General features: G+C 39.1%; 4 protein-coding genes across 6 annotated transcripts in view; 2 read left to right on the top strand and 2 right to left on the bottom strand.

Moving 5' to 3' along the window:
* Positions 1–10,911, top strand: part of LOC131301245 (ribonuclease H2 subunit A) — a 61,060-nt gene extending 50,149 nt beyond the window's left edge. The window contains exons 2-8 of one of the 2 annotated variants that reach the window (XM_058327426.1): positions 7,843–8,000; positions 8,143–8,214; positions 8,917–9,040; positions 9,125–9,212; positions 9,781–9,918; positions 10,000–10,087; positions 10,416–10,911. In XM_058327426.1, coding sequence (XP_058183409.1) covers positions 7,916–8,000; positions 8,143–8,214; positions 8,917–9,040; positions 9,125–9,212; positions 9,781–9,918; positions 10,000–10,087; positions 10,416–10,714 — 894 coding nt within the window. In that variant the 5' untranslated portion in view covers positions 7,843–7,915 and the 3' untranslated portion in view covers positions 10,715–10,911. Of the gene's footprint in view, positions 1–7,769; positions 8,001–8,142; positions 8,215–8,916; positions 9,041–9,124; positions 9,213–9,780; positions 9,919–9,999; positions 10,088–10,415 lie in introns of those variants that run through there. The other variant, XM_058327425.1, reaches the window with a different exon arrangement.
* Positions 1,223–6,572, top strand: LOC131301246 (uncharacterized). Of its 2 annotated transcripts, XM_058327427.1 has the most exons (5): positions 1,229–1,425; positions 1,687–1,776; positions 3,301–3,568; positions 4,612–4,917; positions 6,129–6,572. In XM_058327427.1, exons 1-4 carry the CDS (start codon positions 1,383–1,385, stop codon positions 4,898–4,900), a joined length of 690 nt encoding a protein of 229 aa, XP_058183410.1. In that variant the 5' UTR covers positions 1,229–1,382; the 3' UTR covers positions 4,901–4,917; positions 6,129–6,572. The 2 variants fall into 2 exon arrangements, with proteins under 2 accessions (XP_058183411.1, XP_058183410.1); XM_058327428.1 differs by lacking the exon at positions 6,129–6,572 and having other exon boundaries at positions 1,223–1,425; positions 4,612–5,187.
* Positions 10,912–11,656: 745 nt separating the features above from the next.
* LOC131301248 (transcription factor DIVARICATA-like) lies at positions 11,657–14,434 on the bottom strand. Its single transcript, XM_058327429.1, has 2 exons — positions 13,872–14,434; positions 11,657–12,241 (listed from the first exon to the last, which is right to left on the bottom strand). The coding sequence occupies exons 1-2, from the start codon at positions 14,276–14,278 to the stop codon at positions 11,974–11,976; spliced, it is 675 nt and encodes a 224-aa protein (XP_058183412.1). The 5' UTR covers positions 14,279–14,434; the 3' UTR covers positions 11,657–11,973.
* Positions 14,435–17,824: 3,390 nt separating this feature from the next.
* Positions 17,825–21,265, bottom strand: LOC131301241 (uncharacterized). The gene is given in 7 exon segments (XM_058327418.1): positions 17,825–18,120; positions 18,343–18,452; positions 18,565–18,633; positions 19,629–19,668; positions 20,128–20,211; positions 20,818–20,929; positions 21,039–21,265. Coding segments are annotated over 7 exon segments (570 nt in total). The 5' UTR covers positions 21,058–21,265; the 3' UTR covers positions 17,825–17,984.
* Between the last annotated feature and the right edge of the window lie 89 nt (positions 21,266–21,354).

Raw genomic sequence — 21,354 nt, 5'->3', positions numbered from 1 at the left:
AACCCATTAGTTTCCTCAAATCTTTCCATTATACCCCTCCTCCCAAAACACCAAATTTCCATAGCCACCACCACCAAAGCTACGAACACCGTCCCACCACCGCCACTCCCTCCGCTCCTCTCTTCAAGGTTATTCTCTCTCTCTCTCTCTCCACAATTCAAAATAAAAAATCAAAACCCAAAAGATCCTAAAAAGTTCGAAAATATCAAAACCAAAAAACCGAAACCCCAAAATTCAAACCGAAACCCACTTGGGAGCCAATTGAGCACTATGTTTTTTTTGACTCAGAATTTTCAATTTTTTGAACCAGATTTTCGGCATTTCAGGTCCGAAAAAATGTGGTATTTTCGACATTTGAATACCGTAATATTTAAATAATTTCGACAGTTAGTTACCGAAATGTTTATATATTTTCGGTAGTAAATTACCGAATTGTATATATATACAGGACTTTTCTAATCTTCAGTAATATAATATTATCAAATAAATTTTCGGTAACCTAATACCGAAGTATATACCAGAATTCGGCAGTTAGTTATCAAATTTTTTTTTCAACAGTTAGTTACCGATATATATATATATATATATATATATATATATATATATATATGTGTGTGTGTTTTCGATAATTAGTTACCGAAATTGTTTTCAAAATGGTCACAGTGTGGTGATTCAATGGCGACTATACTAAGAGAGAGAGAGAGAGAGAGGAGTGATAGTGTTCTTGATCAAGTGGTGGTGGCTATGGCGAGCTATGGGGATGGAGGAGGCATGAACTGACTGAGAGAAGAGAGGAAGAAGATGATGATGGGTTGTGTCTAAAAAGTTAGAAGGGCAAATAGAACATTTTGCATTAGGAGCTTGTCTTGTAATTATTTGAAATTTTTTAATGAACTAACGAAGAAAATAAGGGGCTGCGAATAGTCCCGGGGCTGCGAATAGTCCCTAAATGCTGTGAAAATTTTCCGTTGCTCATTGGTACTATATTTACGAATAGACCCCTCAAAATATCGGTTGTATTTGGTTGAGAGTTTAGTTTAGTTTAGTTTTGGTAGTAGGTGGAGAGAGAAATAGAGTAATGATTGAAGATAGGGGTAATGATTGGAGAGAGATAGAGAGAGATGGGAAAGTAATAATTGAAAAAATAGAATAATGATTGAAGAAAAAAATAGGGTAATAATTGAAAACAAAACTAAAACTAAAACTAAACCACGAAACGAACAAAGCCATCAAAATTTCGTCTTTCAATCCTATCGCAAGGGAAAGGAGGAAAGGGAAGAACAAGGAGAAGCTGTCAAATCCATCCTCGATCATTCCAATCGGATTGAAGCCTCCGTGTATAGACACATATATACAGAGAAACATATATAGAGAGAGAGAAGATGTATCATCCGACTAGAGGCGGCGTTCGCGGCGGTCGAGATCGTAAGCTCTCGATCTATTTCTTCTGTTTTCTAGGGTTTCTGATTCGATTTCAGTTTATATACGCGTATGCAGATGTATACATAAGTTGAAAGATAACTGATGAAAAAGACAATTGCATCTGACGTAGGAATTGAATCTGTTTTAAATTTTTAGTATGTTTAGGCGACGAAAGCGTTATACGATTCCAGCAGTTTTATAATCGAAATCTTGAACGTGTTACTGTTTCAAAGTGCCTCTCATGATATGCTCGCTGACGTGCAGAATTTAGCTGGGACGACGTGAAAGTTGATAAGCATCGAGAGAACTACATAGGTCACAGTCTTAAGGCTCCTGTTGGAAGATGGCAAAAAGGTACTCCATTTTATTGTGGTTTTCTGAATGTTTTTCCAATTTCAAGATTACATATGCATATCAATTGTGCAAGTAGTTGTGAATGTAGTTGCTGTCGATTGGTTAACACTTCAGAAGTTGTGGCTTAGAATTGACTTAGTTTTTGCTGCCAGCATGATTGTTTTTAGTCTTTAGATAACTGCATTATGTGGTATATGTAACATTATTATCATATTTTAGGCCAATTAATATGATGTCCACATGCCTCTTTTACCCTATGACACTCCGTTGTGGACGGCTAAAAGATAAAAAGAGGAGTGAGGAGCTTAAAACGACGCGTGAATATCATCTCCCGCATTTAATTATGAGAAGATTGATTTATATATGTATATACTTGATGAGATAGAATCGTTATCTGCTAATCTCGATTCCAAGTTCTGCTGTATGCCTGTACATGTGTGAATACGACCAGACTACCAGTAGTCTTGTGGTCTTGCCTTGTTTCTCACCTGCCTTTGCTCTAGGAAATCATGCAGAGACATGAACAGAGTAATTACGAATTAGTAATTAACAAAAGTCACGCCATTGAGGAAACAAACCTTACAAAGTTAGGGAAAAAATATGGCAAAACCTTCAATGAGGAACTTTTTGAGGTAGTGTGGAAGAGGTGCAACGTTTCTGTTGACAGTGAAAAGTTCAAAGAAGGGTTCAAGGTGGTGGAGAGGGGCTGACAGGAACTGCCAAACAGTCAGATTAGGTATTTCAGAGCTGCGCTGGATATGCACTTGACTCAGGGAAGCAACCAGAATTAGAGGCTTCAAAAACATTTTGGAATGGCAAAGCTGTTCAAATGTGGGAGGGAGGTTCTATGAGCTCTTAGTGATGGAATAGAGGAGAAGGGGTGCGTTCAGGATTCCACCATGGAAAATGGGTTAAGGATGGGTTCTGTTTGTGGATTATTGACAGCTGCTATCAAGGGTAAAGTGGTGGAGACTTTGTGGAAAACATATGTTTAAATAGCAAGGGTCAGCAGTTGGCCAGTCGGAGAAGTGAAAAACCTAGATTCTGTAATGGGGCGGTCTTTCATGAATTCACATGGGGACAATGCTCTCAAAGATTTTTGGGAAACATTTCTGGGTATCTCTTCCTATCTGATTTGGAGAGTGAACAGTACAAGTTTGTACAAAAATGATTAAAAGTCTGGTCAGCTAGTTTATCCGTCTTGTCAAGTTTGTGTTTGGCGTCCCTGGAGTTGTGCAGCTTTTAAAGGTTAAATGTTATCAAAGTATCTCCAATTTTCTTTTAGTTATGATTTCCTCTAGTCTCCACCAAAAAATAACGTCAGAAAGCATCTGGTGACAGTTCACGCAGAAGAAGATGTATTGGTCCATCATAATCTGTCAATCCCGTTTTTGGATTTGGAGAATAATATATCTCCGGATCTTTGTGTAATATGTATTGAACTTGTTCCACCTTGTTCTTGACTTCTTTGAGGTGTTTTTTAGAAAACAATGTCATAAAGGTTCCTCTTGTCTAATTGTACAGGGAAGGATCTACACTGGTATGCCAGGGACAAAAAATCTCAGAGTGCAGATATGGAGGCTGCAAAAGAAGAGATACGCAGGATCAAAGAAGAGGAGGAGCAGGCTATGAGGGAGGCTCTTGGCTTGGCTCCAAAGCGTGCTAACAGAACTCAAGGCACTCGATTAGATAAGCATGAGTTTTCAGAACTTGTGAAGCGAGGCTCCACAGCAGAAGACTTGGGTGCAGGCCATGCTGAAGCTGCTCAGGTTCATGGCCTTGGTTTTGCTAGGTATGACACAAAATATTAAGTGTAATCTTTGTAGGTTTCAGTGTTTTTTTTTTTCTTTTTTTTGCTCGGCAAAACGAAACTTTTATAACAACCTTGAAAAAGGTTACATCGAGGGGCTCGAACACGGAGAACACACATGCTTAAGCAAAACAAGAATAAAAAGGACCCAAAACAAAAAACCCTCCAACAGAAAATTGGATGGCAAAGCACCTTACCACCTAAACCAACTTACAATTTCAACACCCTAACTCCATCCAGAAAAATCCTGTAGGTTTCAGTGTTGGACTCCCTGGATACTGATAATTTGAAAATTTTGTGTTGTATACTTTCACCTTAAGGCTGAAAGATGTGGTTGAAGTATGGATTTGTTGAGTGAACCGGCTAATGTTTTCCCTATTTTTTGATTTATTTTCATGACAAATCCTTATGTTACCTGAAATCGGGTGCAGTTAGGTGTCCAAGTGCAAGATTTATCTCATTTCCATCTCAGGGAAATGAGATGGAAATGTGTCATGTTTGTCATGTGAATGTCCAACTAAACGTGTTGGACACGGATCCCATACCTTTACTGATGGTCGTTTGTCCCACACGGTTACACTAGACATTTTGAAGAGTCTATGTAACATATGTAAATTCCTTCTCAAATCTATGTTCCAAATACTGCCTAATTGCCATGTTATTCATGATAACATCCTCTTCTAGTTCAAGATTAATGCTTCCAGGCCCTAGCTTTTCTGTCAATGCTCACCTACTTCATCAACCCTATTGCATCATGCTTCTATGTTCACTTCCAATGTCCTTAGTTTTGTTTTTTGTTGATTTGACTTGTTAGGTGGTCTATCAAAATTTTCAAGTTTCAACTATTCCATCTGTAGAATACTTGTTTATGCCCGAGTGGAATAAACTAGAAATGTATTGGTTTTTCATTCAACTGTACTTCTTTAGAAATTATTGTATGTTTTCATTATTTTGACTCTTTTATGGATTGTCTTGGGTTTGTAATGTTCCTTGTCAGTGTTGTAACTTGGAACTTGTTATTGCAGAGCGCCTCGTGCTTGGGAAGAGCCTAGTTCTCTTCAGTCCAACTTGAAGGAAGAGTTGCCTGAGAAGATGGAGGCACCTCTGCCAAGTCCAACTGCAAGGAATGCAGAAGAATCGGATGATGAAAGGAGCCGGAAGAAACGGAGGCATGAGGAGAAGAAACACGAAAAGCATGACAAGCGAGAGAAACACGAAAAGCATGACAAGCGAGAGAAGCGTCACTCGCGTGATTCAGATGGCAAGAGGAGAAGCAAGAAAGACAAGGAGAAGAGGAGACATGATTCTGATTGACTGATTTGCCTATCAATGTAAGTGGCATGCCTATGTGTTTGTGACTAGACGCAAATCCTGTATTTGTAGCTTTTTAAACCATGGTACTTGTAATTGAGTTGGGCTTACAGTGATTGAGGTTCCTTTGGTGGGCTTATTTATCTTGTTGGTCGAGTTGTGGAGCTCGATTATCTCGTTGACTCTCACACAATTGATGTAGTGTCTCGTTGTTTGTACTTGGTACTTTATACATGACATAATGATCTCTCATTTCGATTGACCAAAAAAAAACATGGGGGTTTTATTCAGTATGCTGTTTGGCAACTTTGGCTTTTAAAAATGACGGGATAAGCTCCTTTCAATACACCTCCAAACTCTCATTTTGTGGGGTCAGAGTCTGAATCCACAACTATGATATAAACCGTTCATCTCACGTTTTGAAATCAGCTTCTGAACTCTGAAGTGAGAGTGACATGGGCAGAGCCACACTTTGTTTGCTATATTTGGTTTGTATTTCTTTTGACCATAACTATATGGCAAGTTCTTAGCCCATCTATAGTGAAGGCTTTGACAGATGGGGAGTACTCGTTGAGAACTTTTAACGACAATATGAGGCACCTTTTACATGTCCATTCCTTCTCGCAAGGTTCTCTTTTGGCATTACAAGTTGTCTTTGATTTGGTCCCTTGCTTTGGTTGGCAACCTGGATTTAGGAATTTATTTTTATCTTCGAAATTGGAGATGAGTGAACAAATACTTTGTAAAACTCAAGTGCGATGCATGGCCTTGTGAGTTGCTTTGTTATTTTTAGGATGGATTAACAATGCCTTCGTTGGACTTGTTCACATTCTTCCTAACCGATTCTCATTGTTACGTCCATGCTTTACATGCATTTTTCATTTTTTAAAAATTAATACATGGGAAGTAAACATGTGTGCCAATCAGGATTATTGTAAGTATATTCCCCCAGGAGTTGGCGCAGTGGTGTTCACCTGGCAACTATGGTCCTTATGAAGCCTTTGGTATAGGGTTCACCTCCCACCCGTGTGCTGTCAAAGATTTGGGAGTTTTAGCAGCTAGACTTGTCTAGGATTCAGGTTAGGTGGTTTATCCAATGTGGTCTGTCAAGTGGTAGGCAGGCAGTAATTGCCATATTGAAAATGAGCCAAGCCAAGTTTCTGCGCATTGTATTTTAGGTTTGGATTGAAAACAAACAAGTTTTCCATGTTATGACATATTTTGGTTTCAGGCTGGACAAAGATGGAGACAATTGAGTCGCTGATGCGAAAAGCGGGTTACAATGGCGCCATAACTGAATCACTCTGGAAGGGTTACAATGGCGCCATAACTGAATCACTCTGGAAGCGTATTCGACTGACTGGTTACCAGAGTACACTCTTTACCATGCGTTACAGTGAATATGTTAACTACGTCAAAATTACCAGAGGGTGCTGCTCCTTCAATTGTTGGGGGCAAACCTGAAAACCATTGATTATTTTCGGCAACCAAGAAAAACAGATTTGGCCTCTGTAAGGAAAAAATAATTGCGCTGGAATCGATTTGTTGGTGTTCCAACCCACAACGATTATTGGTATCGACCGTGCTAAATTATTCTTCAAATTCATTTGATTTTGAAGAGGACACCAAATGAGTTTTATTATGGACTCCAGTTACTGTGTTTATGGCAACAAAATTCACTTATGGTCAGCTCTTAGCACCTAACTTGGTTTCAGTAAGAAACCAAACACGGGTGCTTACGCCAAACCATCTGGAAAAAAAATTACATATCTACTGAACGGCTCGAATCGTTTGTGTGGGATCAGAATCTTTTGTGTGGGATAAGTAATGGGTCTCACACCATGATCTGTGCACAATATCTGTGCAGTTAGCATAGCTCTTTGAGCAATGGGGTAATAGCTCGGTGGCACAAGGTGACACTTTAAGGGTTTTTATTTGTGATAACTCAGGTGTCCGAATCAACTTACGCACATCTCAACTAATTCTAGAGCTCAATTCCTCTGCTCACTTTAAAGATTATCCGGCAGATGTATCCAGTATCGGGGTCAAGTGTGGGGAACCCCCTCCCGCTCTGCTAATATCAAACCAAGAAAAAAAGAAAGAAAAACAAATTTTTGAGACTCAAATTTTGCTAGGTTTTTTAAAGCAATTCATCATGAGAATTTCTAGTGGTGATTTTCGCATCGATTAAAATTTCGACCTTGATCAATTTACCTAGAGATCAAGTCAGAGTCTGGCCATTATACAACCTTACATGGTGGCCAAAATATTAAACATAATGTAGTTGTAGTGAAATAAAAAAAATATATATGTTGTATTTTAGTTGAGTTTGGCCTAAATTAATTTTTCCTTTTAAAGTCTCTCGGCGCTGTTAACTTTTAAGGATCTATTGTTAGATTTTCATCTCAGCCTTATTATACTTTGCACATGTACAAGTCTTTAATGCACTTCAATTTTCGGCATTAGCAAAAATTGTTTTGGCATTAGCAACACCCAATATCGATATGAAGTTGAAAAAGTTAAAGATAAGAGAATGCTAAAGTCACAAAGTTTTAATTCAATTGGATGGAAAGGAGGGGAAAATGCATTTTTCTATTAAGTATATTAATGTTCAATTATCATAAAAGTTGTGGGACTCAACGTCTTAACTTTGCAATTCAAAATAGATGTTACGAAAGAGAAGAAATTTTAGTTTTTCTGGGAAGTTTTTTTGTGAACAGAACACATTCAGAAAAATAAGTTTCTTTACTAATCTTTACTACTTCATTAACTTCGCTTTTCATGAGAAAATATAAACTCCTTTTCACGCAAAAAGTCCTACAACGGAGCTAACAGTACTCCATTATTTTTGAGCTAACAGTATTGGAGTATTTATCCAAGAAAGAACTTTACTTTTCCTCTCGTTTCTGGCGGGAAGAGAGAGAGAGAGAGAGAGAGAGAGAGAGGAGTGAGAGTAGTGTAGGAGGGTGTTGTAGAGTGTGGGCGATTGGCGACGCAGAGACAAAGCCATACAACCCAATGGGATCGGAGGTTGCTTTACCCAAATGGGCATCTGAGCCTTGCATCATGGGCATCGACGAAGCCGGACGCGGTCCTGTTCTAGGTTTTCCCCCCTTTTCAAACAAACGCTTTTATTTGTGCTTATCTACTTCAATTGGATGCTAATTTTTCATGGCTCTGATCTGCATTTCAGTTCTTGTGTCTGTTTTATTGAAAAATAGTTTCTTGCTGTGTTTTTTCCTCAGGACCCATGGTGTACGGATGCTTGTACTGTGCTGTCTCGTACCAGAAGACTCTTTCTTCTTTGAACTTTGCAGGTTAACACTTCAGCTACATGTGGGTCTTGTGCAATTTGTGACAAGGGTTTTCCTGTTTTTGTTTGATTTTGTATCTTGAAGGTGGTAAGACAACAACAGTATGGTGAATGGCGTAGTAGTATTTATTTCAAAGTGTGACATTTCTTAGAGGGTCCAACCTAAAATCAATGGGCAATCGGTGTAGAGTGGAGTAGCCTCTTGATTGTATTAAACAAGCTTGGGTGAGTGAGGTTTACGATGCAGGATAAGTCTTAACACTCCACCTCATGTGCTGCCCGGTAGCATGTGGAGGTACATGTATGCATTACGGAGGTCAGGGTATTGACTCAGGTGGAGACTTAACCCCGTGAAGTGAGGCCAACTAAGACCAAGCTCTAATGCTATGTGAGATTTCTTGAGTTCAACCTAAAACCAATTGGCAGTAGTGAAGTAGGCTTTACTTAGATTATACTATTAACCAAGTTTGGATGACTTAGGTGAACAAAGTGGGATAAGTCTAACACAGGCATGTAAATTTATATTTGCTCATATGCTTTGAAATGATTCTGGAGTACCAAAAGTACAAGTATACCCACAAATTGGGTCTTAGACTTTCTTTATGTTTTTCTTTTCATCTTGGTTGTTGACAATAGCTGCAATCCCTCAGTGATTATGGTGTAACATCTCCCACACAATGTCATTTCTGGTCTCTTTTTTGTGCAGATTCTAAAACTCTGAAAGAAGAAAAGAGGGAAGAATTATTTGAGAATTTGAAGGCTGAAGAATCTGTTGGATGGGAAGTTGATGTCATTGATCCGAGGGAGCTCTCGGCTAAAATGTTGAAGAAGTTAGTAGACTCATTTTATTCTATTTCATCTTGTTCTGATGCAGCACATGTATTAAATGATTCGTCCTGTTTGATTTTGACCAGGAATAAGATAAACCTTAATGAAATTTCACATGATTCTGCAATGGGCCTTGTCAAAAGGGTACTGAACATGGGAGTTCTTCTAACCGAGGTATTGAACTCTTTCTTTAGCTAGAGGACAGGTTCTTCCTTGAGGCAATGTTTAGAAATTTAACTCAACATACTGACATCGCAAATGGGAGCAAGGAACATGATGAAGTTGTTAGATTTTTGAACTAAGCAGTTTTGGGTGTTGCTTTTGGGTGCCATTTAACCTAGTAAGATGTATCTTGTAAATTTGAGAGATGAGATATTTTCAGCTATTGATCCAATGTTCATTATAGAAAGAACCACAATTTGTGAATTGAAAAAAAGGCTGTAGCGGATGAACACCTTGATCGAACAGGAAGAAAAATAAGAGAGAAATATCATGGAAAATTTTCCCAGTTCTCTCTGCTGGAGGAGTTTGAATTGATTCATTTCTATGTGCTCGACATAAATCCTAGTAAAAAGAGTACGAAAGATATGATAATTGTGTTGCTGGCCATACCTGCGATACTTGCAAATGAGGTTTAACATCCTAAAACTTTCTGGGCAGCTCTTCAGTGAGTAAGATTAGGCCACAGGAACCATATTACTGACTTGAAACAGGCAAGCGTTGATGTGTGGAAGTGTTTCAGGTTTATGTGGACACTGTGGGAGATCCAGAAAAGTATCAAATTAAATTGTCCGAAAGGTTCCCACATATCAAATTTGTTGTTGCAAAGAAAGCTGATAGTCTTTATCCGGTTGTAAGTGGAGCAAGCATCGTCGCAAAGGTGATGAACTCTGCTTGACTTCTCAGGTTGAATTCTTCCTGGTTATTAGTGTTTTAAATGTATCTATGTTTCGACTTTCAGGTAACAAGAGACCGAGCTGTGAGGGATTGGGTGCTTGATGAAACTGCTGAAAACATGCATCGGAACTTCGGCTCAGGTTACCCTGCAGGTAAAAATTGTTAGATGAACTTTCATTGTCGAATTTTACGGTGTGTTTGGAATTTGTGAAATGGAGAAGGAAAGGAACAATGAAGTGGAAGGAAACAGTTTTTTATTTGGCTTAAAAGAGAAAGAGGAAGAAAGAACAAGGAAAAAAGGAGGGAAATACTTCTCCATCCGTCTTCTCTCACAATTTTTCTTTCCGTTGGAAGAACCAAGCGGGGAAGCAAAACTGGACAATACTTATCCTTCCTTTCCTCAAGTTCCAAGCACGTCTCGCAAATTTCATTTGAGCATTGCCGTATGATCAATATGGATTCCTGTTAATTTTGTTTTAGATCCTGCAACAAAGTCTTGGTTAGAACATCACAAACATCATGTATTTGGGTTCCCAACATTGGTCCGGTTCAGTTGGGGCACTTGCACTCCTTACTTCAAAGACATTGTCGAAGTGCTGTGGGAATCTGATAAAACCGATGAAGGGGGTTCCTCTACTGGAAGCAGCAAGCGGCAATTGAAGTTGAGCAGTGTTGGTTTCACTGGAGTGAAGCGAAAAAGTGAAGAAATTGAATCCAGCGGCAAAGGACGCTGCAAATTTTTCCATGCTCGTAAACTTGAGCAAGTCACTCATTTCTAAGGACAACTTTGGAATTGTATACTATTTCCAAATGATTGATTATTTGCATCTTGTATTTGACAAACCTGTATTCTATCGGATTGTTTATTCTGATTGAGATTCAAAAGACAAGTCAGCGAATGAGCCGATGTGGCATAGCGAATGAGACGATGTGGGCATTGAAGAGATTATTCTCAATTTTGCTCGAGTTCTATTCGGTATAATACGATACAGATGCATTTACTTTCATTAAAAACAAACCAAATCAACTTAGAAATACTATTAAGAGTGTACATAGCAGCAAAGTAGTGCAGAAAACACAACCAGTAGAGAATTCGCTTGGAAGGAATAATTTCAGGCTTTTCAACCCTAAGACATATGAACATCCATGCCTTGAAGCATTTCTTGGTAAAGAGGCCTTGCTCAGTTAGATACGGCGTCAGAAGGTGAGAAGGAAGAATAGCTAGAGAGAGCATATAGAGCAACCCTGCTGTGCTTGAGTGAGGGTGGTGAGCGAAAAGTAGAAATGTTGGCCGTGCATATTTGATTTGGTGGGTTGTATATGGTGCAGTTGGAGGAAAGTTGGCTGAGGCTTCCGGTTTCAGTTACCCTTGATACCGAGCAAAGTAAACTACACAAAATCAGAGGGAAGGTTGCGTTCCTTTCATTTTCTTTGCAATAACCACTTCTGATTTGTATCGCGCTTACCTTTCTCTTTCCTTCCACAAGATTCAAACATACAGCTCAAGCAACCAAAGAACAATCTTTCACCAATAATAGCAGGACGCAAACCTTGAATTGTATTAGCCCCACAAACGCGACTTACAGCTCATGAGATACATCTCACTGGATTAAAGTGAGAGAACTGCAGAAAGGAACTATAATCATTAGCAAGACCTCTACCTGCCCACTGGTAATCAGATATACAGCTCTCAAATCCGCTCTTAAATAAAGCAACAATCAAAGATAAATGGCTGTCTTTGGTTACCTACTGCAAATTAATAGAATTTCAAAAGATTTCAATCAAATAGCATCAGTATTTCCCCAACAGCATGCATTTCTGGGCTAAAAATTAGCTATAATTCCGTCTAACATTGTGTTGCTTACTAAAGAGTTACCTGAATTCGCAACCTTGCAATCCATCCACTCATACTAATCTGTTAATCCCCTAATCACACTATCTGCTAAGGAAGAAAACAACTTTACAGATTGACTTTGTCAATTAAAATCACTGTGTTTCATGTACAGAAGTGCGTAGCCTTTACTCTCCCCTTCGTTCTTTACATGGGATGATAGTGCACGTTTTGATACCCCATCAAGTCTCCTTGATCTGTAAATTGAGCTGGCGGAGGGATTGGGCGGGTGTCCATTGCAGTGGTGATATCGTGGATGCTTGACCTCTTCCTCTCTTTCTTCTCCGAGGTTTGGCGGAGGAAGTATTTTTGGGCGTGGCTGGCAACTTGTGTCGGCGTTCTGGTCACCACCACATTTCTTGAGATGCTCCGCCAGTCGCCCCTGCCGTAAGTCTTGAGACCGAGTAGAAATAACCTGCAATAGATAGCATACACAGGTAAATCCCACAAATCAAATAATGCACAGACCAGTTGACTATTTAGCATAACGGTAGCCGACAAGCGGTTTATGTGAATTACATCTTAAACGACTAAAATGGTGCATATCAAGTTCCGTCACATGAAAATGTGGAAGGTTTATTATGGCGATTTCACGCATAGAAAGGGTGTAATACCTTCTCTCTCTTTTTTTGGTAAACTAATACCTAATTTTACATTCAGTGTTTGGAACTCAAGGAAGGAATGAAAAGGGAAAGGAAAACAACAGTATTTCCCTCCTTCGTAAGTTCGGTTGTGGTTCCTACTTCCTAGTATGGGAGAACAAATAGTTTCTTCTTTCCTTCGTTTTTCCCCCATTTTCCCTTTCCTGTCTTGCATTCTCGTTTCTTCTGGTGATCTTATTATGTTCTTTCCTCAGGTTTTTAATATAACGAAGAAACCAATTTTCTTCTCATCTTTCTACGCAAAACCTAACACAGGAAAATACGATTTTCTCTAGCCTGTCTCGCCCTCTTTCTCCCCCTTCTATTTCCCTTCCATAAGTTCCAAACACAGGCATAATTTTCCAAAATGACAAAACAAGGGCCCATTGGAAGGACCTGTAAATAGTTGTCATGCGTTTTCCCAAGTGTTTGAATGCACAAAAACAGGTAGAATCGTGGAACCGTTCACAAGCATGGGAATAACATTTTTGAACATAATAAAAGTACTCCAAGGGCTCATTAGTCACTGAAGGCTACAGAACTATGTTTCTCCTATTTTGGTTGCTGAAATTGCATGAACTATAAAAGAGCAACATTTTTCAGATCGGTTGAGGAGAGCAGTTCCTAAAATTGAAGCAACAAAGATACTATTTCAAATTGATGAATGCTTCTTCCAAGTAAATTAAATGTTCTCATTTCGTGTTCTTTGTTTCAGAATTAGAAAACAGAAACAGTTCCAAGAAGTAGGAAGCATGCCTCACAATTCGAAGTTTCCTCTGGTTGCTATAGTTCTACGCACAAATGCTATGAACTTACATAGCAAACGTGTATATATCTTCATTTAGCTCTCTTCGCCTCTTCCACAACCAAAACAAAATTTTTAAATTTCACTCTTTCCCAAGTCCTCTCTACATCAAGAAAACAACCACACCACACCCCCCCCCCCCCCCCCCCCCCCCCATATATTTTTCTTGAACAAGTGCATAATCCAGTTTCGGGTCCGTTTTTTACCCAAAGGGAAAAAACGAATAGAATCATACACAGGCAGGGGCAGACACAAGGGCTGCACAACTCCAAACTCGGTTAATTTGAAAAAGTTATATAGGATTAGCCTCCTGCAAGTCTTCTTGGGTGAAGAAAAATACTTAAAAATCCTATATATGTGTGAAAAGAAATCCCTAAAAGTCCAAATTATCAATCATTGCTGTTTCGATTTGGCTCACAAGAAAACGGAGACATATACAGACTTTCTTGAATTCTTAACAAACCAGCACCCAAAGAAAAGAACCACAATCATACCAAGCAATATTTGGTACTATCAATTAACCAAGAAAAAGAACCCAGAATCAGAATACAAAATACACATGCCTACAAAACATCTATCCTTATCGTATACGTTTATACCTGTGTTCTTCTTCCGTCCAGGGCGTGCCCTTCTTCCTATCAAACTCGCACCTCTTCCTCCTCATCCCCGTCCCCCCAAACGAAATCTGACTCGCCGCCGACTCGCCCTCCTCCCACCCAGACCCCACGTCCGACTCGTCCGAGTAACTCGGCAACTCGACCCGCCCCGAGTCAATCTCGAAGACGTCGTCCACAAGCGCCTCGTAGTGCGCCCTAACCTCCTCCGGCGACTTCCCCGGCAGCTGTTCGGCGATCCGGCGCCACCTGTCCGACGTTCCATCGGGGAACACCACCAGCGCGTGCTCGAAGGCCTTGTCCTCCGGCCTCGTCCACGTCGACGACTGGATCGGGGACCATACCCGGTTGTCGGCGTAGTCGAGGGTGTAGTTGTGGCCGGCGCCGTACATTCTCGGATCCAATCGATAAGCGTTCGTTTTTGTTCTGATTTCTCTCTCTCTCTCTCTCTAGATTTTCTATCACGGAAATTGAGGGCTTCGATGAGGGATTCTCGGGGTATGTGAATTGTATAGGGTCGAGATGGATATTTATTTTTATATGGAGAGGAAGCAGTTTGATGAGGTGTTCATTTCCTGGATAACTTTTTCTTTTTCTTTTTGTTTTTTAGTTTTATTTAATTTACTATTTTTTTTTCTAGGGGTGATTTCTGCGATGCCAAGGGATCCTGGCCCGGCCCCGGCTTTCCGAGCGTTCGAGTTTTAAAATTTTTATTTCATATATTTTTGATTTTAAATATTATTGATAATTATTCTTATAATCTTAATAATTTTGCTTGGATTTGATAAAAAATTAGTTTTTTGACATTCGCATTTCTCAATTTCTTTCATAAATAAAAAATAAGCGCATGACAGTTGAAATAGCCTAAAGAATCAATTCAATGTACAAATGTAATGAACTGAAAAACAAAAACCTTATAATATAATAATCATACGTTCCGATAAAAAATGTCTGTTAAGCAGACCCATCGGTAACAAAATCCTAGCTCTGCCACTGGATCTTGCTGACCTCAAAGGTCAACATATGTGTTATTCCTCATTTGAATCGTTTATTTTGGCAATTATTAGTCCAGATTTTAAGAAAACGCTTCCAGAGACTCTTTCTTAATTTTTTTTTTTCAAATCGGGATCATCTAAATTGGGGACAATACACATGCTGACATTTGAGGGTAAGCAGAATCCCCCTTTGGATTTCTGAGCTAACGTTCTACTAACCGCACTCCTCTTTTTGTTTTAGTAATTAATTTTAGCACTTCACTTTTTAATAATCACACCAAAAATTATCTTTTTGTCAAAATACAATGGACAATAACACTAAAAGACAAAAATATTGAAGTGTGATTATAAAAAGTGTAGTGCCTATCATTGCCCTTTTGTTTTCGGTGTGTAGTTGCCAAAACACCTTTTCACCTTTCAGTAGTTTCTCTTTAGAAAGTTTTTAGTTTATTTATTCAACATTTTCATGGAAATCTATGTACATAATGCAAAATATAACGGGGAATCCGCACATGTGAAAAACCACAAATATTTTATTCTGCCGAAAGTTATTTTTATATTCCGAAGTTCAAAAACAAAGAAAAAATTATTTTACTCTGAGACTTATCCACATCCATTTGGCAAAAGATACAAGTTTGGAACACTTTCCTGTTCGTTTTGGAATTGTGAATTTGGATTTGTAGGTAATGAGTGCAGAGAAAAATAAAGTAATGATTGAAAATAAGAATAATGATTTGAAAGAAATAGAGAAAAAAAATGAGAGTAATTATTAAAGATAAATATGATGTAGTAATTAGAATTCAAAATCCAAAACCCTCAGACGAACGGAATTCTAAGATGTAAATGCCATATTTTTTTATGGTTCCAACTTCCAACAGTCCCACAGCAAGTGGATATACTGTCAATCAAGTAAGTATGATTGGTTCCAAGTGAAGCCCAATAATCACCTTTTATTAGCTCTAAATTTTATTTAATGGTAACTGAATGTTTAGGCTGTCAAATTATAGAATTAAAGTCAAATTATAGAATTAAAGTCAATGAACCATACATAAGATTCAGATTCGTTTACCCCATACTCAAGTATTTTATTTCCATTTTTTGGATCAATGGTTAGGAGGCGTTTAGGGCCAGTTACACCCATTTAGATTAATCCCCTTTCTTTTGGTCAAAAGGGGACCAACCGCTCCGAAATTTGAGAATTCACAGGAAATTAATTTTTTACGGCCTGATCACAATAATCGAATAGTGATCAATTGTGCAGGGAGCGAACCAACGAACCAACCTTGAGCGCCTATACTCCAGTACGTACGACTGTGCTCCGTGGATAACCTAGGTGGATAGAACTCTTTATCCCACCAATGGGCAAGGAGCCTAAGGATAATTAATCACTTTAATTTAGTTAGAGACGTGGTTAGGTAGACTGAGGTGGAAAACTACTCCTCAATTTGTTTACCTTGTAGGAGTGATCATTCAGTACTCCTCTTGGAGTTAGGAACGCAATTGAACCCGTCCTGATCCATCTTGATCGGAACTGGTCTCCGTCAAATGTTGAATATCGCGGCAGGTTCGGAAGAAAATTAAGAAAAAAAAAAAGATTGGAGTCGAGTAGGATTTGGATTGACATTACCTGGCCCGAAATATTTTTACTTGAAACATTATATAGGGTTACCCTAATATCTTTATCATTATACTTAAACTTTTATTGTTGTACTCTAATTTTATATCATGATACTACGAAATAATATTTATCCTTATATTATCACAAATATACAAAAAATACCACCACCAAACATATAATTATTTCCTCCTATTTTGCTTTAAGATTAAATATTTTTTCTCATTTGACAACGGGCAGCGGGATAAACCCGTCACCGATTGAGGCGGGTACAGAAGCACCTATGAATTATTACTTGGTCAGGCTTCGAGGCGGGGTCGGGACCATGTGGTAATTTTCGAGTACCCATCTCACCCCACCCTGTTGCCACACCTCATCCCACCCTGTTGCCACCTCTATCCTGGAGCTCTAATAATTTGTTGCCAAGTGCTGTAGAGTTGTTCTTGACAGAGACTTATTTTTGTTCTTGTTTGCCAAGTGTTTGTACTGTACTAGATTATTTGTGAAGCTTCGGTGTTAACAGTAGTTGTCACCCAAGAAATAACCGGGCCAGCAAAGGACACGTCAACAAGTTTTGGGTAAGATTATTTTGCCACGTCAATTTCGACCACTTGGGGTCAACAACTTTCCTTTTAATCATAATAATTTTTTCCATCAACTCACAACTTGGAATACTAATACTATGGGTTAAATCCGCACAGATAGTGCACAAATGATTGTGTGGGACCCTCTCCGGAGTCTCGTACAAATGATCCGAGCCGCTAATAAATTTTTACTAATTTTTCGAGTAGTCTTAGTGAAAATCCGCTCAATCATATATGAGATAATTACTGTCGGTACCCATAGTTGGGTTCCTGCTTCGGTTTGTCTCAGTACTGAACTTGTGCAGTAATTTTGTATATTTTTTGTCACAAGATTTCCGCATGTGTACCTTCTAAGGTGAAGATTCGGGCATTGGAGCTGTGGATTCTCCAAAATTGAGAGCAATGCGATCAACAAGATACTAAAAGACTGAGAGTACAGCTTTTCATTCTTTTACAAGTTCAACTCATTCACCCCTCGTAAGTGGGTTTCCACTGCTGATGAGTTGCGTATAAGCTGACGCTCTAAGATATTGAAGAATAAAAAACTAGCCCTTGTTGGTTGCGAGTAATTGTTTCTTCCCTTTTCTTTTTTTTTTAAAAGATTGTTTCTTTTCCTTGGAGGGGGGTAAAAAAACACAACTAATGAAGTAGTATCATTTTTAAAAGGTTAGCTTGCATTTCCAAGAAATAAGAAACATGGATTGCACATTAGGATCAAAAAAATAGTTGCTCCAACCTCAATCCTTGCACGAACTGTTAACAGTTTTATAAAACCTCAAAATGATCAATACTTTTGAGTTCCCAGCATGGCTCAAGAACTAGAGCTGTTCAACTAATTTGCACCCCATACATGACAAATATATTGAAAACACAAACAAGTACACGAGATTAAGGAAACATAATATTACACGGTCGGATCTTTTCCGAATCCCATCATTGCATGAGTAGCCAGCATCGATCCCCGACGAGTAACTTCAATCACCCGGCCAACCAGCGGCACCTTAACTGTCTCTCTATTCCACAGAGGCTTCTTGTCCCACCTGTCCATAAATAAGGCAAGTTCTTATCCCAACTGGAAGAGATAAGAGATCCAAAACGATGGTGCACATTGTTCAAACAATCAACTATTCTGGGAAGATCGACTAGCATGTGTTTTAAACAAATGCCGTCTCCAGGAAAAACACAGGTGAAAGCAACAGGGGTTCTAACGAATGAATGCACATATGAAGGACAGGGACGATAGCAGTAGCTTGAGTGCGTACCAATCTTCATGACGAATGATTTACCCATCTTCAACACGTAGCTTGATTAGGGAAATCATATCAATGCCTTTCCCTAGAAACTTGTAATATTGCTTGTTGTCGATTAGTATCTGAATCCATTTGCAGATGTCAATATACATGTATGAAAGGAAGTGGAACGGAAATGAATTAAAGAAAATTGATAAATTGCTTTGAAGAGGATAACAAGGAGGGGATTCAAACCTCTTGTTTGCCTGGCGATACCAGATTTTCTTGTACGCTGTATTCCACAATTCTTGATTCACTGAAGATCTGTTTGAAAAGACAACCATCCACAATTCTTTATCAATAGTAGAAAATCAATCTCAACGACAAGTAGGTTGCCTTTGGATCATGGCTTTGAGGAGAAATCTAGGGAAGGAAATTATACAATTATAATGTAGTGAATAAGCTAAAGCTAAAACTATTAATCTAGTTTCCCTATCCTTTTCCTTAGATGATCCTGTTACGCGGTCTTGAATAGAACTCAACTCCAAAAGCTAACATGGTATCAGAGCCCTACTTAGGCTATCATCTCCTCCCTTTGTCTTCAGCTGCAACTTCTCCTCTCTTTCCTCTTCTATCCGACGACTTCTTATGCAGTCTTCATCCACCAACGACCATTGTTGCACCCTACCCATCCTTGGCATACCCAGGTCTGATACCAAGACCGCGTAACATGGTATCAGAGACGGGTATGCCAAGGATGGGTAGGGTGCGTATCCCTGGCCTGCACGCGGCAGATGTTGCCAGGTGAGCACGCTGGGCATGAGGGAGGGTATGAAGCGAAGTCCCACATCGCTTGAGTACCAAAGTAATATGAAGAATATAAGCGTGAGGGCACCCTCACTTCAATAGCTAACTTTGGAGATGAGTTCTACCCAAGACCGCGTACCAGATCCCTTCCACAAATCCATCACCAAGACATAGCCTCAAAATATTCAGTATCAAAGAGTTCCTCAACTCAACTCAAATGAATAAGCATCTAGTCTCATAATCTGGTTGTTCCCATCTTTAATTACTAAAAGCGTCTTAAGTACTAAAATACAATTTCCAATTGTCTCGACGTATAAATGACCACCAAGTTCTTGTTCCTGTGATTTTCTAAATGATACTAGTATCACCAAAATTATGCATGCAAGAAAAGATTATCTTGTTTCCTTCCAGAATATGTACATCAGAATGAATTGATATTCACTTAAGAGCTGTTACTCCTAGAAAGAATGGACTAAACAAGAACGTATCTCCAATAATCAAGCATGTACAACCTTGGACAGTGAATAGAATGCTGATTTGATCTGTTTCACCCTGCAACAAATGGTGAAATTTACGTGAGACAACCTTATAAAAATTAGAAGGATAATTCTTGCTCAATACGGACCATACCATGGGTCCATAGTATACATAATAGATAAACTAGAGAAAAAGATGGCTGTATTTAACACAAAAGATACAAAATGGGTATTGACCATAGTGAGTGAAACTCGATTGAGAGTTTAGGTGGTACTTGAGCAATGAGCAACACCAATGACGCATCATGACATTAAAATCTCTCACACCTTAACACTCCTTTTACGATTGGGAGAAAAAATGGTGGAGAGCGGGGTAAAGTGCTCATGGGTTGAACCATGGGGTTAAAGTGGATTTTGCCCTTCTTTGTTTTCGTATGGGCCAAGGAACTAGTGGAAAGGCAACTTACCCAACTAATGGAATACTATTTGTGTACATAAGATGAGAAATTTCACATTTCTATTACACCATACGTACCCACGAGCACACATGAGTGGATCTTCGAAGGTTGCATCCGGAGCATATATTTCAAAATCGCTAGGAGTAGCATGGGATCCATATCTGAAACCAATCGATAACATTCACTGTATGAACTATGAAATGACAAGTATCACACGATAAGAAAATGTGAAACCTTAGGATACAAATTGTACAAACTTGTTCATCCACAATCAAATTTATTATTTACCTATTACATAAGCATCACTATATGCACTAAACAAACAATAATCAAGTGAAAGCCATGAGTATAATTGGTAACACCATATTTTCTTGGGGTTCTTGACCCCAAGAGATTGGCCGAGTGGTCTAGGATCGGGACTTAGGGGTTGAGACCTTGAAACCTAACAGGTGATATCAACTCCTTTGGAGCTACTGTCTTTAATTGGGACCTCCGCAAGTGGGCGGTGTATGTGCTTAAAGCTAGCTCGGAGACCTGAATTATAATTAATATGTGTGTGTGTGTGTGTGTGTGTGTGTTCCTAGCATCCAAAAGAGAGGAGGCTGACAGATTCCCTCAAACAGAAATCCCAGATATCTTTCCTCCCAAACAATAGAGAGTTGAATTAATTAAAACCAAAATTCACCCACTATGCATCAAGTTTTGAGGGCCAAAAGGAAATATAAAGCTAATTAACTTCCTTTCTGAAAAAAAAAAAAAAAACTCACATGTTGAGTATGTGAGGGAGTAAGCGATCAGAGATGCGCTTGGATGGATTGTACTCACAAGCTCCCTTGCAAAGCCCTTCTCTTTGCTCATCCTTTACAGCTTCCTCGTAATCTTCCATTACAAAACCCAAACAAAATCAGGCCCAATAAACTACCAAGAAAAGAAACAAATGGGTTAATTTGGGAAAAAAACCAAAGAGGGCACAAGACATTCGTACTGCCTTCTGGGTGCTTTTCCATAGTTGGTTGAGGAGTTTCCTGCCACAAACAGCAGAGAGAGAGAGAGAGAGAGAGAGAGAGAGAGATTGATGCAGGGAGAGTGTCAGCAAAGATCCGGTGAGGAAGGGGGCGGGAGTGATGAGGTTTTACGGGTCACCACGTGGCAATTACATGTCCATATGAAGGTGGTCAAAGTGGATCGGTTGTACGAAGGGAGTTGCATTGTTGAATACTCCAATCCTCCAGGAGAGACTGTGTCGGCATTGACATTTGAATAGTGAATGGATGGGGACGTTTCCGCTAAGCAAAGTTGTGGAC

Source organism: Rhododendron vialii, chromosome 9a, assembly GCF_030253575.1.
Source record: "Rhododendron vialii isolate Sample 1 chromosome 9a, ASM3025357v1".
Taxonomy (NCBI): Eukaryota; Viridiplantae; Streptophyta; class Magnoliopsida; order Ericales; family Ericaceae; genus Rhododendron; species Rhododendron vialii.
This window is presented reverse-complemented; position numbering and strand designations above follow the sequence as displayed.

What these genes read in the sequence shown, in the direction of transcription:
- LOC131301246 (XM_058327427.1), top strand. Translation starts at nt 1,383, where the DNA reads ATGTATCATCCGACTAGAGGCGGCGTTCGCGGCGGTCGAGATC. An exon ending in TGTTGGAAGATGGCAAAAAG is followed by an intron (nt 1,777 to 3,300) that starts GTACTCCATTTT and finishes CTAATTGTACAG; the next exon opens with GGAAGGATCTACACTGGTAT. An exon ending in CATGGCCTTGGTTTTGCTAG is followed by an intron (nt 3,569 to 4,611) that starts GTATGACACAAA and finishes TTGTTATTGCAG; the next exon opens with AGCGCCTCGTGCTTGGGAAG.
- LOC131301248 (XM_058327429.1), bottom strand. Translation starts at nt 14,278, where the DNA reads ATGTACGGCGCCGGCCACAACTACACCCTCGACTACGCCGACAACCGG. An exon ending in TGGACGGAAGAAGAACACAG is followed by an intron (nt 12,242 to 13,871) that starts GTATAAACGTAT and finishes TATCTATTGCAG; the next exon opens with GTTATTTCTACTCGGTCTCA.